Source organism: Barbus barbus (assembly GCF_936440315.1).
Source record: "Barbus barbus genome assembly, chromosome: 16".
Lineage (NCBI taxonomy): Eukaryota > Metazoa > Chordata > Actinopteri > Cypriniformes > Cyprinidae > Barbus > Barbus barbus.
This window is the reverse complement of record NC_136744.1, coordinates 5,330,328-5,347,074: the sequence shown is the minus strand read 5'-3', so window position 1 is coordinate 5,347,074 and position 16,747 is coordinate 5,330,328. Positions and strand designations below refer to the sequence as shown.

The 16,747-nt window shown below is 37.2% G+C and overlaps 1 protein-coding gene across 1 annotated transcript in view; it reads right to left on the bottom strand.

The window, feature by feature from the left end:
* Positions 1 to 16,747, bottom strand: part of LOC306882816 (calcium uptake protein 1, mitochondrial-like) — a 69,130-nt gene that overhangs the window by 17,615 nt on the left and 34,768 nt on the right. Inside the window, exon 5 of the mRNA XM_079437729.1 lies at positions 15,838 to 15,881. Coding sequence (XP_079293855.1) covers positions 15,838 to 15,881 — 44 coding nt within the window. The remainder of the gene's footprint in view (positions 1 to 15,837; positions 15,882 to 16,747) is intronic.

Genomic DNA, 16,747 nt, shown 5'->3' with positions numbered 1-16,747 from the left:
CTGTTATTTCCCTCTGCTCTTTCTCATCACAATAAAACTACACTACCGGTCAAAAGTTTTTGAACAGTAAGATTTTTTATGCTTTTTAAAGAAGTCTGCATTTATTTGATCCGAAGTACAGAAAAAACAACAAAATTTTGAATATATTTTATGTAATTTATTCCTGTGGTTTCAAAGCTGAATTTTTAGCATCATTACTCCAGTCACATGATCCTTCGGAAATCATTCTAATATGCAGATTTGCTGTTCTAGAAATTATCGAAAAAATTGTCATTTTTTCCAGGATTATTTGATGAATAGAAAGATCCAAAGATCAGCATTTATCTGAAATAAAAAGATTTTGTAACATTCAAAAGCTTGGAGTCAGTATCTTGTTTTTTTTGGCAAAGAAATTATAGAAATTAATACTTTTATTTAGCAAGGATGCTGTAAATTAATCAAAAGTGATGATAAAGACATTTATAAAGTCATAAAAGATTTCTATTTCAGATAAATGCTGTTCTTATTCATCAAAGAAACCTCAAAAAATTCTACTCCGCTGTTTTCAACATAATAATAATTTAAAAAAAAATTTGAACAGCAAATCTGAAAATTTGAATGATTTCTGAAGGATCATGTGACTGGAGTAATGATGCTAAAAATTCAGCTTTGAAATTGATTAATAAATTACATTATAAAATATATTCAAATAGAAAACAGTTATTTTAAATAGTAAAAATATTTCAAAATTGTTTAATTCAAATAAATGCAGGCTTGGTGAGCAGAAAAGACTTTAAAAAATCGTACTGTTCTAAAACTTTTGATCGGTAGTGTATTTCAGCTCAATTTAATGTTGAAACCACACGACCAACTAAATACTACTCACTTTATCTTAATATATAAATAGTCATTTTGACCAAAATATTGAAATAACTCCACTCATATCAGGTGAAGTTTCATATCAGTGGCCAAATAAAAGCAGTTTAATCCTACATAAGGTGGTCCACCCTCATGGTAGCGACCATGACCAACCAAATACTACTCGCTTTATCTTCATAACTCCCCTTGTTTATTAACATGTAAAGTTAATAAACATCTAGCATAAGTGATTTGCTTTTCTGCAGTTTTCTCTGTGAATTTGATCACAATGAGGGTCAAGTGTGTGTGCTGGGGACAAGGTGAACACAGGTTATTTTTGTACCGCTCTGAAACTGGTCCAAGTGGGAATAGACTTGTGCTGCAGTAGAAGCTGACAAAAACAAACGTGTGTGTGTGTGTGTGTGTGTGTGTGTGAAGAAGTGCCATTAGGTGCTAATATGCTCTGGGCTTATTGTGTCCCTGCTGTCACCTTCAGAGACACCCAAGAGATGCTCAGTCTTATCCAATGTTAATAGTGAGGACTGCAAACGAACTGGCACTTTAGTACCAAAAATTTAACTATTACAAGCGTGGTCACTTTATTTTAAGGTGTCCTTATTACACGTTACATGTACTTACTATTATAATAACAATAATTATTCATAATTACATTTACAAATGTTGACAATAGAAGCATTCAAAAATACACAAACATATAACAAAAAGAAAACAAGTAGATAAAATAGAAAAGAATAAAGAAAGCTAGTGTTACAGGCCTTTTTTTAAGCCAAACCCTAACCCTAACCATATAGTAAGTACATGTAGTTAATTAATATTACTCAGTACTTAAATGTATACTTACACTGTAACAAGGACACCTTAAAATAAAGTCTTTCTACAGCATCATTAACACCAGGTACCAACTCAATTCAGTATCCACAATCTGAATGGAAAATGATGAAATTTCAGTACATCTACTTTAAACTCTGGTATCATACAACACTAAGAAAGGGTGCTCAGCAGGATGTGTTCACACTATGCTAAAGTCTGAGCATGGAGAACCAGGGAAGCCTGTGAGGTGAACCTTCCCAGACGGTCTCTGCTGAGGAAAATGAAAAAGGAAGAAAGAGCCTTGAAAAGCTTTTAAGCAGGCAGCTCCATGTATTTAATGAGTAATCTTCTAACAAGCTCCTCCAGCCAGAGAACCCAAAGACGCATTCAGAGCTCACACAGCTCTCGTTGGTGCTCATATCAAACTGGGCATGAAAAGTTTTAGGCTGCTTCAAACTTGTTTTAAATTCTTGGCATTAGTGTAAAAATGTGTAAAACCCTTTGGTCCCCTGGAGCATTTTTTCTCAATTTTTATGATATTTCTAACCATATATCACTGCTAGAATACATTTGAAATTGTTGGCAGCTCAGTGTTTGATTTGACGAGCCCTCTAGTGTGAGTCGTCGCTGTAGATTTTGATGGTACAAACTATATTTTCTATTGCCTTACCCTAAAGCAACCCCTCACACAAAACTTTCTGCTATTTTAGATTTCAACACACTTTATTCTTCATGATTCATAAGCTTGTTTCCTCATGGGGACCAATTGTTCAAGGCTTGACAGATCTTTGTAATTTTCCACATTATCAATTGCAAACTATTGTAGTCAAATATACAAATTTGATGCTCATGTTGAAATGTTGACTGCATTTTAAATCACTAACAAGTGACACTTACATAAATTGCAATTATTCAGGAATCGATATAAAGCACATCCCAGATCCCCACTTTCAAGTGAAACTTAAGGTCACACCAAAAGTGCTTCTGTGAAAACACTCAAACTTACAAAATATAAGACAGCTTAAAATGCTTAAAGGCACTATGGCATGATAAATGTTACAGTTCCTACTCAATATGCCTGCAATGTTTGCCCCGCCCCCAGCTTACAACATACAACATACTGACTTTGAGAAGATTTTGCAAGCATGTCAACTTATTCTGCTAACCCTAAACCTACCCTAACAGTCGTCTGAGATTTAGTAGACATGTAGTTGCAAATTAATGAGAATTAGCTGACATGTAGTTGACATGTAGTTACAAAGTAACTTATAGTTAGTAGAATGTCTAAAGTGGACTATCAAAATAAAGTGTAACCATTATTTCTTTAGAGTGGACAAAGGCTGAGATGTCTCGGGTCTAAATCTGTGAGCTGCTGCAGAGGCAAAAATCTGTTGCATTTTTAGATTTTAAAAATACAGTTTATGTAGGCCCATTATTATGTTTTTTTCTCTCTCTCTGGTTCTTATATTCAGCTTGCTTCATTCTTGTTCCCCCTCTGATATTTGGCAAGAGCTGTGTGCAGCAGTTTGCTATATGCAGGTAGCAATGGAAGTAAGATCGTTCTGTGTCTCTGTGGGATATTTGGAAACACTTCACAGGTGCTGTTTTCCCGAAACACAGGAAGCTTTATGCTGCCAATTGCCTGAACTGAGAAATGGCACCATCATCCCATATTGCTTTGTGTTAGGCCCAGACATTGTATTGTGTGTGTAATGTCGGCTGTTCTGCGGCATTGTAATTTAAAGTAATTTATCAGTGCTTCTGCTCCTTTAGTTCCAGAGCTCAGATAACAAGAGATGGATGTGTTTGTGAAGTCTCAGATCTCACTCCAGATTCAGATCTGCATGAACCCACACTTCACAAACAATGCTGCTACGGCACTGACCAAAACTAAGCCCAAGATAAAATTCAGCTTTTCTCCAAATGAGGGAAACTGGGAGATGGGTCCGGATTTGGATCAAATGATGCTGGTGAGCTTCCCAAGGATTTCTGCTTTCAGGCGTTTGGTGTGGGCTCAAGTCCATTTGGCATCAGAGCTCGGTGTAAAAGTTTTCTAAATTTGATATGATTTGCAATTGGTTTGAAAGCAGTCCGTCCAAATGTGTGGAAATGAACTCATATTGATGATCTATAAATTGCATTTTAGCATGCTCCTGGTCAGACATATAGTCTAATACATCTCTCATATCTGCTTGTCTCCAAATAAATTGCCCTCAGAGAGCAGCTTGCATTCTTTGCATCTTTTGCAATACAATGCAATGGAGATAAACACAAGTGTTGGTGTTGAATCAAAAATGAAGAACACAGTAAACAATGACTTCTCCTCCTGAGACATAATGATAGGAGTAGACACATATTGGGATATAATTTAAAAAAAATTGTCAAAAATGGTCTGAATTCTGAATGGGTTTGATACAAACATTGCCAATCATTCATCACGTTCATGAGATGATTTATTATGAACTGCCGCACAATATTAATTTCTATCATAAATAAATCAGATTGCTTGCCAAACCAGAATTACATAATCCTTTTATTAGTAATACATCCCATTTGTGGTCAGATTTTCAGAAGTAATGGCCTGTTCTGCAACCCATCAATAACATGATGGCAGCCAGCAGTGGGAACCGCCAATCAACAACACAGCCATTCATATCTTTATCTTTAAGAGTGTGTTGAGAAAAAAGGAAATAAAATACGGCCTTAAGAGAGCACCACACAAAGCTCAGTTTGGACACAATACACCCAAGTGATGCAAGAAAAAAGACACTGTCCACATCCACTACACTAATTCATTCATTCACTACAAATGCCAAATAAACCCATACATACACTGAATTGAAAATACACAAATTAGAATATTGATTATTTATACCCATCATTCCAGATTCAGGATGTAAACTGCACTATTACTTCAGTATCAAGTCAAATTTGCAAAAAAACAACAACAGCCTTATAATAAATACCAGCCTGTCCACAGTACCTTTATTCCAATGAACACAAAAGTCAAAGGGGCTGTCGAGCTCCAAAAATTACAACAACAAAATATCCCAAAAGTAGTCCATATGACTGCTTTTAATTATTTTATTTTTTTTAATCCATACGACTCATACAATAGCTTTGTATGAGAAACTTTAAGACATTTAGGTTGAGGTTACATTTAAAGGTGCCATAGAATGCATTGATACAATATGTTCAATTGTTCTCTGATATCAACATAGAAGGTCTGTGGCGCTTAGGTAAGGGCAAAAAGTTTTACATGTCCATTTACAACCCTAGGATTTGTCCCTAGAATGAAAAGGTCTGTTATTACCTTATTTGGAAGGGTCATGAATAATAATGTTGAGCTCTGCTCTGATTGGCTGTTTCACAGTGCGACTCATTTCAGTAGCTCACACAGCAGGAAGGAAACACAGATATTTCAATACTTCCTCGCAGTTATATCATTGGGTAATTATACTGCAAATAAAATGCGGGCATCAGGGAGCCGCTATTTATACGCGGGGCATTGTACTGCTTTCGAATGCACTATCGCTTTTTACTTTCACTTTCGAGATTCGCGATCGCATGTGGTTTATTTATACTATGGAGCGGCAGTACTTACCACACGTTTAACAAGATCAGATGCTTGTCAGTGGTGCTCAGGATCTGTAACTCATTCGCCGTCATCTCTCCTTATTCTGTTTATGTGGTAAGTGAAATCTTATGTACTGTAATGTAACAGGATACCGCTAGCAAGGAGCTAACCATGTCCCTTTAGTGGCTCGCGGTTTTTGCTTTCCATGCCTTTATGAATAAAGACAGCAACTCATCCCTGCACTTCACACCCCCTGCACAGCCTGGAACATAACATTTATTTCCATGATCTGCCATTTTTGCTGTTGTCCCTGTTGCTTGTTTCTTCACAATACGTGCAGAACTTCTGATGGTTCAGCTGGGGGCTGGCCTAGAACATGGGCAGGTATATGCAACTGTTGGGGGCGTAACTATTTGAGATCCCAACTGTAATGTAACAGTCAGTGTTATGTTCTGATTCGCCTATTTTTCAGTGGTCTTTTGCATTCACGAGATTTACATAAGGAGGAGGAAACAATGGTGTTTGAGGCTCACGGTATGTCATTTCCATGTACAGAACTCCTATTATTCAACTATGCCAAGGTAATTACAGCTTTCCATTCTATGGCACCTTTAAAGTTCGTCACAGCAGGTTTGTCGTCAATGACTTTACTCTTTCTTGCTTTTCTTGTTACCACATAATGTTTTTAATGTCACAGATCCGAGAGCTACGGTGAAGAAAAATAACACACAAGTCATATATATGGACTACTTTTGAGGATTTTGTTGTGCTACTTTGTCCTTTGTGGAGCTTCACAGCCTGTCATTATATGGAAAAGAGCAGTGTGATCATTCTTCAAAATGTCTTCTTTTGTGTTCCATAGGTTTGTAATGACGTTAAATGATTTTAATTTTGGGGTGTATTATCAACTTTAAATGTGACAAATGTAAACCAATTTCAGAGTAAAGTGTACATGTATTCCTGTCTGATTCACACTTCTCCAAGTTTCTCCATTGAAGGCTGAACCGAAAGGTCAAAAAAAGGTCAGCCACAGGGCATCAGATGGTTTCCATGGTGGCAGCCCTATCAGCATGAATGAATGAATGATGCATTTATATAGTGCTTTATTGTGTATAGCTGTACACCCAAAGCACTTTACAATCATGTGGGGGGTCTCTCCTCAACCACCACCAGTGTGCAGCATCCACTTGGATGATGCGACGGCAGCCACAGTACAACGGCGCCAGTGCGCTCACCACACACCAGCTACAGGTGGAGAGGAGAGAGAGATAGAGCCAATCAAGTGTATGGGGATTATTGGGAGGCCACGACTGACAAGGGCCAGTAGAGGGAATTTTGCCAGGACACCGGGGTTACACCCCTACTCTTTACGATGAGTGTCATGGGATTTTTAATGACCAGAGAGTCAGGACCTCGGTTTAACGTCTCATCCTCAAGAATCCCACACATAGCAGGCTCCACCCCCTCCCACCCATCCATCCATCACACGATCACGGTGGCATCACAGTACATAGCGGTACCTACAAGGGTTTGAGGGATTGTCCAAAACAACATAACCTTTGACCCAACGTTAGTCAACTCATGCTGTGTGCTTGGTGTTCATGCAGTTTAGGCCCAGTGAGCAGAGATTAAAGGAAGGGAGAATGTGTTCCTGGATCCAGGGCAAACTGTGGTGTCATCAAGCGCAGGCAGGGGGCGCTACATAACGCCAGCTCTACCCCATCCCACTAGCAGCCTGTCCTGCAGCCAGTCAGTTGCAGGCATTCATGCACAGATCTAAAGCACAGGCACAGGCCGCCACTTCCATCAGAGAGACAGCAAGAAAGAGAGAGCGATGACAGAGAGGAGGAACATTCATCTTTTTGAGTTGCCAGAGATCAGATAGTGGTCACATTTCATCCCAAAATCAAAAGTAAAAGATATAACACACAAAAAAATAAAGCACTTGACAACAAAGCACAAATTATACCTAAATGCAACCATCCTCACAGTAATTGTATTGCAGAAATACTATACTGTAATACAGTATATATCTGAATATTATTAAGTACAACCACAACACGATTTTTTTTTTTTTTTTTTTTTTTTACAAATAACAAAAAAATTCTTACACATAATATGTAAAATTTAGGGAGATTGTCATGGAAATGCTAAATCTAAAAAAAAAAAAAAAAGTATACATTTCTTTAGATTTTTCTGACATGTTCTTTTCAGGTTTTGTGAGATCCACTTGGTAACTCTTTCCTGTGAGACATAAAAATGTCTACCTCTGGGGGGCGCTTACTGACTGAGTCGAATTTTGAAATCTCAAGACATTTTTCAAATTATTGCTGACAGTTATAGGGTATAAAGCAATTTTGTCTATTAATTACAAGAATTAACACTTGATATTGTCCTCTCCTGCAATCTTTAGGAAATTATTATTTTTTAAATCCTTGTCCAGTAATCACAAATAAGCCCAAAAAATTCAAAATTATAAAAAATAAAAAACAGAGGTACAATGTGACTAGGCTGTCTATGTCTTAAGCAGTAAGCACATAAAAATGTACTCAATAATAATAAAATGAGACAATTCAAATTAGCCACTGAATTGATACTATTCAGATAAATGACAATAATGATCATTAGACCCATCATTCCAGACATGACTTGGGATGTAAACTACACTGGTACTTTAGTAAGACGATATTTATTTGTTTATTTAAATGAGAAATATTTAAAGGCTCCATGCTAGTTTCATTTCATCTGTCAATATATTAATCATTTTTTAAATCAAGGACGGTTTATTATTTTTGTTGTGAAATTCAGATATAAACACTTTGAGAGTGTTTGCAGAGTCAGAAACGTCAAGTAACACACATTAAACAAAACATATAAAAGTAAAAAGACTGAAATAGCATTTTCTTGCAGAACATCAATACTCTGTCTTTTTTACAGTTGTCTAACACCAACATGGTGGATGCCATATTCAATTTAATATAGATGAAAACGAGGTAGTGAAAGATTTACGATTTTTTCAATCACATGTAACTTTCAAATGGAGCTTTTGTCTACTAAAAGTTTCTCCAGCTGAACAGCTGGCATACTGGCAGAAAACAGTATTGAACACACTGTACTTCCATCCCTCAGTGCCTCGCATCCATGAAATCAAATATGGCGCTACTCTGACTAAGGCCTATGGCTCACTGCTCTGATACCCAGTGCTGCATTATTCATAAACATGAGCATTTGCACATGCATGCCCATAACACGCACTCTTGCTTTCTCTGTACGGCACACAAAGAAGAGTCTCTACGCTCAATAATTCAGCAGGGAGAGATAGCAGCTGGCCTCCCTCAACACTATTCCATAACAGACGCCACTGCACATGTGCATACGCTTAGACCTTGAGCGTGTGGGTAACACGGGTGGGCGTCTGCAGAATGGACTGGCAGAATCTTCCAGATCAATTCACATTAATTCAAAGTGCTCATCACTGCCTTGATGTCCCGGGAAGGTCTTGCACAAACTGGGATGTGGTGCATACTGAGTGAATATGTGTGCACATATATGTTTTCCTGTCTAGATGGGTCTGAACATGCAGTATTTGTGTCTGGGTGTGTCCCAATCATTGAGTAAAGGTCAATAACGCCCTCTATCCAAATAACACAGTCTTAAAGTGCCACTATTATGGGTAATGAAAGGCTCATATTTTGGTGTCCCCAACACCAGGTTGACATGCATGCAAGGTCAAAAAAACACTTTCATTGTCTTATAATATGCATTTATTTTTACCTTGCTTGCTCAACGACTCCCAAACGATTCATTTTTCCAAACCCCTCCTTTGCGATTGTGATTGGTCCGATTGGTCGATTTCATTTTCATTTCATCATGCCTGATAAAGCAGCGTTTGTGAGCGCAGTGCTGCTTTGTGTACAGCGTAACCGGAGAAACCGCTATTTTACATTTCCAAAAGCGGCACCTAGTGGCAAAGAATGAATTTGCATTTTCATTCAGACCAATGCGAAAAGACCCAAAAGTGGGCGGACAATATGTTAATGTTTCATGTAGACATTAACATGAAACGGCTTGGGATTTGTTTTTAAAACGATTCGTTTCAATGATTCAGACTCGACTCTTTCTTTTGAGAGACAATAACTTTATACACGGTGCACTTTCAGATTTAAAACTTAGCGAGATGTTTTCATTCACTTAGAGCTGTGTTACAAACTGCATGAAAGGTCATTTTCAAAAATCCATAATAGGGGAACTTTAAAGGTGTTAAAATAGCAATTTAATATGCAGATACTTTAAGTAAGTCATTGACTTTGTGTGTAAACACTGTTGTGGTTTCAAACAGTTTTGTTTGCTGGGGTGGTTTGACATGTCAACTTCTGGCTCAACCAATGGCGTGAGTTTGGGCTGGAGCTACCGGTTTGATCTAACAATGGCAGAAGACGGGAGTGGACTGAGAAAGCTGTTTGGAAACAGTCATTAGAAGTACTCTACTATAAGTAAATACTATTACTCATGCTTGTGGTTCGAGATTTTAAATGAAAGATGGTGGTGATCCCCAATGAAAGGGGTGGTGATCCCCAATGAAAGGGGTGGTGATGGCGCAGTGGATAAGACACATGCCTTTGGTGTGAGAGACCCGGGTTCGAATCCACTGTGAGACACCAATGTGTCCCTGAGCAAGACACTTAACCCCTAGTTGCTCCAGAGGCGTGCGACCTCTGACATATATAGCAGTTGTAAGTCGCTTTGGATAAAAGCGTCAGCTAAATGAATAAATGTAAATGTAAGATATATCTCTAATTGTGTTGCTTTGTGAGGAGCATTCTGATTTATGGTTTTTACACCATATCTAGGGAGCAGAATATCATAGACTTGGAAATGGGCTCTTTTGACTTTGGCTAGTAAGCGGCCACAAGGCAACCAACCAGAATACACACATATAGCAACATCCTGGTAACACCACTTACAGTTTCTTTAGATCATTTCTTTATTTTACAACTCTGTTTGGTGCCATAAGAGCCATAGAAATGAGACACAACTGCAAGCGTGTGCAAACGTGTCAAATATTTACTCTCACCAAGCTAAATAAAGATCATGTACAAGAATTATGCCTTGTTACATATTTCATAATCAGGGTCAAATTCAAATTGTCTGTCTGCTAAAGAGAAAGTCAACTTTTAAAAAACAACTATAGTTTAAAGAGCGGTTATACAATGCAAAGGAAAACTGATATATACACTCAATAGTTCAAAAGTTTGGGGTCATTAAGATTTAAGAAATGTACATTTAAATGTAAAAATATTTATTTATATATTAAATAAATGCAGCCTTTGTGAGCAGAAGTGACTTCTTATGAGATGAGTTCTTATCCAAATTAATGCTCCAAACATTTGAACAAAAATTCATTTTTAGCAAAACATAATACAACTCCATGTAACAGAAAACACCCCTGATGCTACAACTACCATCTGGCCATTTGCTATCTGATCCAGCCTGATATTCGCTCCAGTCAGCCTCTCCACTCTGCTCTTCTGGAAAATGCACTGTCAGTAACTTTACTCCTCCTTTGCTGTAGTCATACTATTCGAATATCTATTTTCTGCTGATCTAAAGCTCTTCTGCTCATCTGGCCTAGGCTGGCCGAGTTTTATTACCCATCCAGTGATTTTTAAATGAAATGTAGAGGCTTTTAATGCATTGTTTGGCCAGAGCTCCACATTTGGGAACTTATGTGGATTTCCTCTCTGGCAACTCAAGGAGAAGAAGGAGAGAGAGAGAGAAGGATTAAGAAGTCTAGTGAAATTTTAAGTAGACGCCGCTACAGAGGCTAAATGACGCATTCACGCACACGCAGTCCCATGCACTTGGCACACGCCCCATACCTGCCAGAAGTCCTGCAGAGAGGGAGGAGGGCACAGAAAGGGGGAGGGGGATCCATAGGAATGGATGGAGAAGTAAAAAGATGGCAGAGGAGAGAATGACGGGGTTTATTGGTTAGATGAACACAGAAAGAGACGAAAGAGCTCAAATTAATCACTGTCACCACAAACGCAACAAAACAATTATATCCTTGAAAAAACTAACTAAAATAAAAAACAATGCAGGACATCTTGATGCCTAGAGGAACAATGAATTCATGTGTTAAAAGAGACTGAACACAGGTATACAGTTACATGTTCATACAGATAATTACATATTATCAGTGTTGGGGAGCAAGCAGCTACAAGTAGTGATGCTACTAAGGTTGGGAATCAAGAGCCATTTAATGCAAAAGACTGAAAAATCTGGTCTTGAACTCGTATGGGTTTGAATTGGTCTAATGGCTCACTCACTGACTGAACTAGATAGAGTGAATCTTGCAAATGAACCACGTTAACTACATCAACCTTAAATATAAATGATCTTTTATTGTGAATCTGAAGCAGTATCATGAAATGTATTCTTAATATTCCCATATGCTACTAACTTAATAGTGTGACAGTAGTTATCAATCAAATTTTTTTCCCAACAATTAGCTGCAAATTTTTTATGTCAAGTTTAAGGTGTGGATACTTTTGAGGATGAAATCCAGTCATTTCAATTCGGGATGCACGATATTGGATTTTGCCGATATCCGATATGCAGATATTTTTCAACTCATTTTGGCCGGTAGCCGATACCGATATATTTCCTATTGTTTGGAAACAACACTAAGTCTCTCCTGTGCAGAAATTATAAGCAAATTATTTTTAATTTTGGTTATTTAAAAAAAAAAAAAACTTGTTTGTTAGAATTAAATAAACAATAATAAAGTTATTTTATAATGACAGTACATTGAAGATTTGAAAAGAACTAAAACTATATATTAATACCTGCATTTTGTTTTTTTCAGAAAGATGCAGTGGTATCCTTAACATTTTATTATTACTTTTAAAATTTCTAAATGGTCTAAAGCAAAAGAGTTGCAAAAATTGTGAAAAACCTTTAGAGCTCATAATTTGTTTAAAAATTATAACATATCACACATTAATGAATAAATCTGTATATATAAAATTATTTAAATTTCATGTTTAAGATTTTTTTATTCATGTAAGCTGTAGCTTCTGACCTTTAAATCAAAACATACTCATGATTTTATGGCATCAATTACTCCTTTATTTAATCAGAAACACAGTCTAAATATTATTTGCATATTTTGCATTCATTTTATTAGATGTAGGCCAACAGCGCCCCCTACGGAATTAAAACTCCTTACAGAACGGGCATTAGGACCTGGGGGAGGCTGCCGCTGCACGTGCTATAACGGTTTACTCTATTACACACCGAACGCGTACGTGCATTCTCAGTTTAAATGCAGCGATCCAAAACAGTGAATCTAATCATCATTCAGGCAAGACTTTGCTTCAAGATCCAGCCACACTGCTGACGTGATCTAATCGCACTGTTGACGTGATCTAATCACTAGCACACCCGGAGCACATGCGAGTTAATGTGTTCCTCTTATCGAGCCGATATTTATATTTAAAGCCATTATCGGCCGATTCCGATACTGGTCCGATAATATCATGCATCCCTAATTTCAATAGGAATCCACGCATTGCGAATTTTGCGAGGCCAAAAGATCTCCCCATACAGATTTCATAATGGGTTAAAGTTGGTCACGTGGATTCGCCGCGGTGACCAACAGAAAGCCTCTTGGTTTGAATGTGACTTGACATCTGAGTGATTTGCCGGCAAAATTTTGCCAACATTTCTGTGACCGCACATTTACAAACTGCTAAAAGTTTTCCCAAAAGCTTCTGTGCAACATTTAACCTTTTTATAGGTAAACAAATATATTTAACCGCTACAGTTTATCACATTTTCGATTCAGTTATAATAGTTTTATAGTATTTTGTGTAAAATTATGTACTCAAAGGGTTAGTTCACCCAAAGAATAAAATAAAAAAAAATAATAAAACGTTGCTCCAAACCCGTAAGACCATCATTCAGCTTTGAAACACAAATTAAGATATTTTTGATGAAATGCAAGAGCTTTCTAGGACGTTTAAGGCCATAACGGTAGTAAGGACATTGTTAAAATAGGTCATGTGACATCAGCGGTTCAACCGTAATGTTATCGGATTTCATCAAAAATATCTTAATTTGTGTTCTGAAGATGAAAGAAGGTCTTAGGGTTCGGACCGACATGAGGGCAAGTAATTAATGGCAGAATTTTTCATCTTGACAAACTAGTTTCAAAGTAGCTTCCCCAACACTGTCATATTATTGGAAAACATACATAGTGTTTGCAAAATGCGTGTGCGCATTAAAATGGACTGAAGGGAATGCACACACACTCTCTCTCTCTCTCTCTCTCTCTCTCACACACACAACCCGTTTTAGCTGTGAAAGTCACACTTGCAAAGCACCAGCTGTGATGACCTGCAAAATACTGTTGATAGATGATGAACAAGAAGGTTAAAAGTGCTGGTGTGTTCTCACGCTCGCAGAAAGCAAAACTATTACACAAGTGTGTTTTGTTAGCATAGTGCACCCATGCGCTAACTTGCAAAAAATTAGGTTCCTGGAATTTCATTACTCCACCCAGGAGTTAGTGGCCATGGCGACACGAGGAAGTGTGGAAGAAGAAGATGACAAGGAGATGGATCCAGCAGGCCGTATGGAGCAAACCAGCCATGAGATTTGACAGAAATACATGAAGAAATAACAAGACATATTCCACATCCCTAAGGCCAACAGCACCCAAGGGAACAAAATGAGAACAAAAAAGATAGAGGGAAATGGAAAGAGGGCATATATCACACAATGTGGAAATGAAATTTTGTCAGTAAATAACACAAAAACAAAGGCTATAGATCTAAGACCTTGTGTATTTATACAGGACTGAGGAACGAAAAGCAGGTTTTACCATGGTTTCCACCAAAATGCAGAAGCTACCACAATTACTTTTACTACCACACAACTATAATTATGTGATCTCTTTCAGATGATATAAGCTTACAGTCTTTTTCATATGAGAGCAGTAGCCACAGTACTGTATTAATGAAAACTAACCGGTACTTAGAAGATACATTTATCACGGTAAAAATTTTATGTTTAAAACCTCCAAAGGCTCAACCAATGATGTTGGCTTAGGGGTGGGACTTTCTACAGTATTTGTACAACCCACAGAAAATAGGGGAGTGTTTGTGAAATCGGTTTAAAACAGATATTATTTGTCTAATTCCATTTAAATAGCAATAATTACGTTTCTTTTACAAGAAAAAATATAGTTTCTTATTTATTGGATTTTGGAGTGAAATATGACTTGGACATGTTCTTGACAGGTTGCTGAGATTTACTCTAAAAATCATTGCACCCCTGAAAAACACAGAGCTGATCAAGAAAATCATGCGTAGTTACAGAGCAACTGTGTGGCCTTGAGCGTATTGAAACTTTATGCATCTTGCATGTAGAGTGGATAGATAAAACCTTGTGTGATTAGACTTCATTGAGAAACTGAAGAGTGATTTATCATCAACTGACCTGAGACTGATTCATTACTACTAATGTGCAAACAAATACACCTAGTTAAATTGTGTGTGCGAACAGCACAAACAGTCATTAAGTGACCCAGCCCAGTCCAGAGATCAGCCTGTTAAAAGGTACAGCTGTACTGTGCCAGCCGCTCTCGGACCGGGTCATTTGACAAATGCTCCCTCTTAATGACTGTGGAGACAAGAGTCTGTTTCCTGTACAAGGAAAATGGGACAAAGTCCTGAAACCACAAACAACCCGTGAAAATCATCAACGGAGACTATGCATGCTTGTGATATTGGTGGACTAAAGCCATGGTCACACTAAACTTTAAGCACCTGAAATTTCTATGGATGCTGCACCTTCGTAATGTGACGACTGCGTCTTTAAAAAAAAAAAAATTAAATCTATGTTTGCTACAAATACGGCTCTGATAACAAATGAGAAATTATATTATCTGATATATTTTTAAATAAACTATGTAAAAATATAAAATAGCTTCAATGTAATTTATTTTTTTCCCAGCAGCTTGAAGAGCTCTCTTATATTTAATTACTTGAAATAATAATTGCACTGTATAGCTTGAAAATCTATGGATTCCCCAACACTTGCTATTGGTATAGACCAAAATGACTAAATCTGTGCTATTCTGTTATTAGAGGACAAAACAAAACAGAGAGACCAAGTATTTGAGGCAAGGATAGACATAGATTGTAACCTAAAGACATCAAGAACAAAGAGATGCGAAATGAACCAGAAAGCAGATTGGAGGCAGATCAGTCTTTCGTTAATTACAGAAAACACACATGACGATATAAATGACAACAAATGGTCCTCATGAGATTGTTTGTGTAACTTGTCATGCAAAATGTTTCAAGTGTGCAACGAGTTTTTTTAGACCGCACAAGAGTGAACGTCTCAAAGCGTGCTCACGATTGAGTTTCTGTGGAGAGAGAGTGAAAGATTTTTATGAAAAGTGAATGAGAACAAACGTCTCCATCCTGCGTCATCCTGTCGAGCTGCACAATAGCAAAGTAACTATTCGGTTCCCACTCACTCGCCCACATATGCACACGCACACAGATCTCGCTGCTTACCTTTCCATCATAGCGTTTCACCATAAACTGATCCAGACCAAGGTCTGTAAGAGAGAGAGAGACAGAGAGGAAGACAGTCAAACAGAGTGGCTCGGTTCCAAAACATGCACAAATATTGGATAAAATATACAGCTTTATAAGACTACATTTTGGTACTAAATGATTTTATATACTACCAGTCGAGTTTGGAATAATTAATATTTTGTAATGTTTTTAAAGTAAGTCTCATGCTACCAAGACTGCATTTATTTGATCAAAAACAAAGTAACTCCAGAAAGTGATTTCTGAAGGATTATGTGACACTGAAGACTGGAGTAATGATGCTGAAAATTCAGCTTTGATCACAGAAATAAATTACTTTTTTAAATATTTAAAAACAGAAAATTTTATTTTAAGTTGTAATAATATTACTGTATTTTTGATCAAATAAATAAATCCTTGATGAGTACAAATGCTTTTTTTTCAAAAAATTAAAAGGAACAATGCCATAGAAGAACCTTTTTGTCTAAATGGTTCCATAAAGAACCTTTAATATCTGAAGAACCTTTCTGTTTCACAAAACATTGTTTTCTCTACAAAAGATGCAATGATGCTTTAGAATGTGGTCAAAATGCATGATCATGCTGTCTACGTTTTGGAATGGCTTTCTCTGTGGTAAAGTGCCTATGAGGACTTAGCTTTTATCACACATAAACAAGCCTATTTATACACATATCTTTGAATCCCTGTAGTCGTTTACATTTATAGATGTCACTACAGGAACTGGACGATTACTGATGTGTTTGAGTGATTAATATAAGCTATTAAGGCTCATTTCCATGTTCCAGAAGTCAGAGTCGCTCAGCATCGAATCATTTCTCCATTAATCTTGTGCTGAATGCAGTAGAGTTGAACTGAGCTGAACAGGACA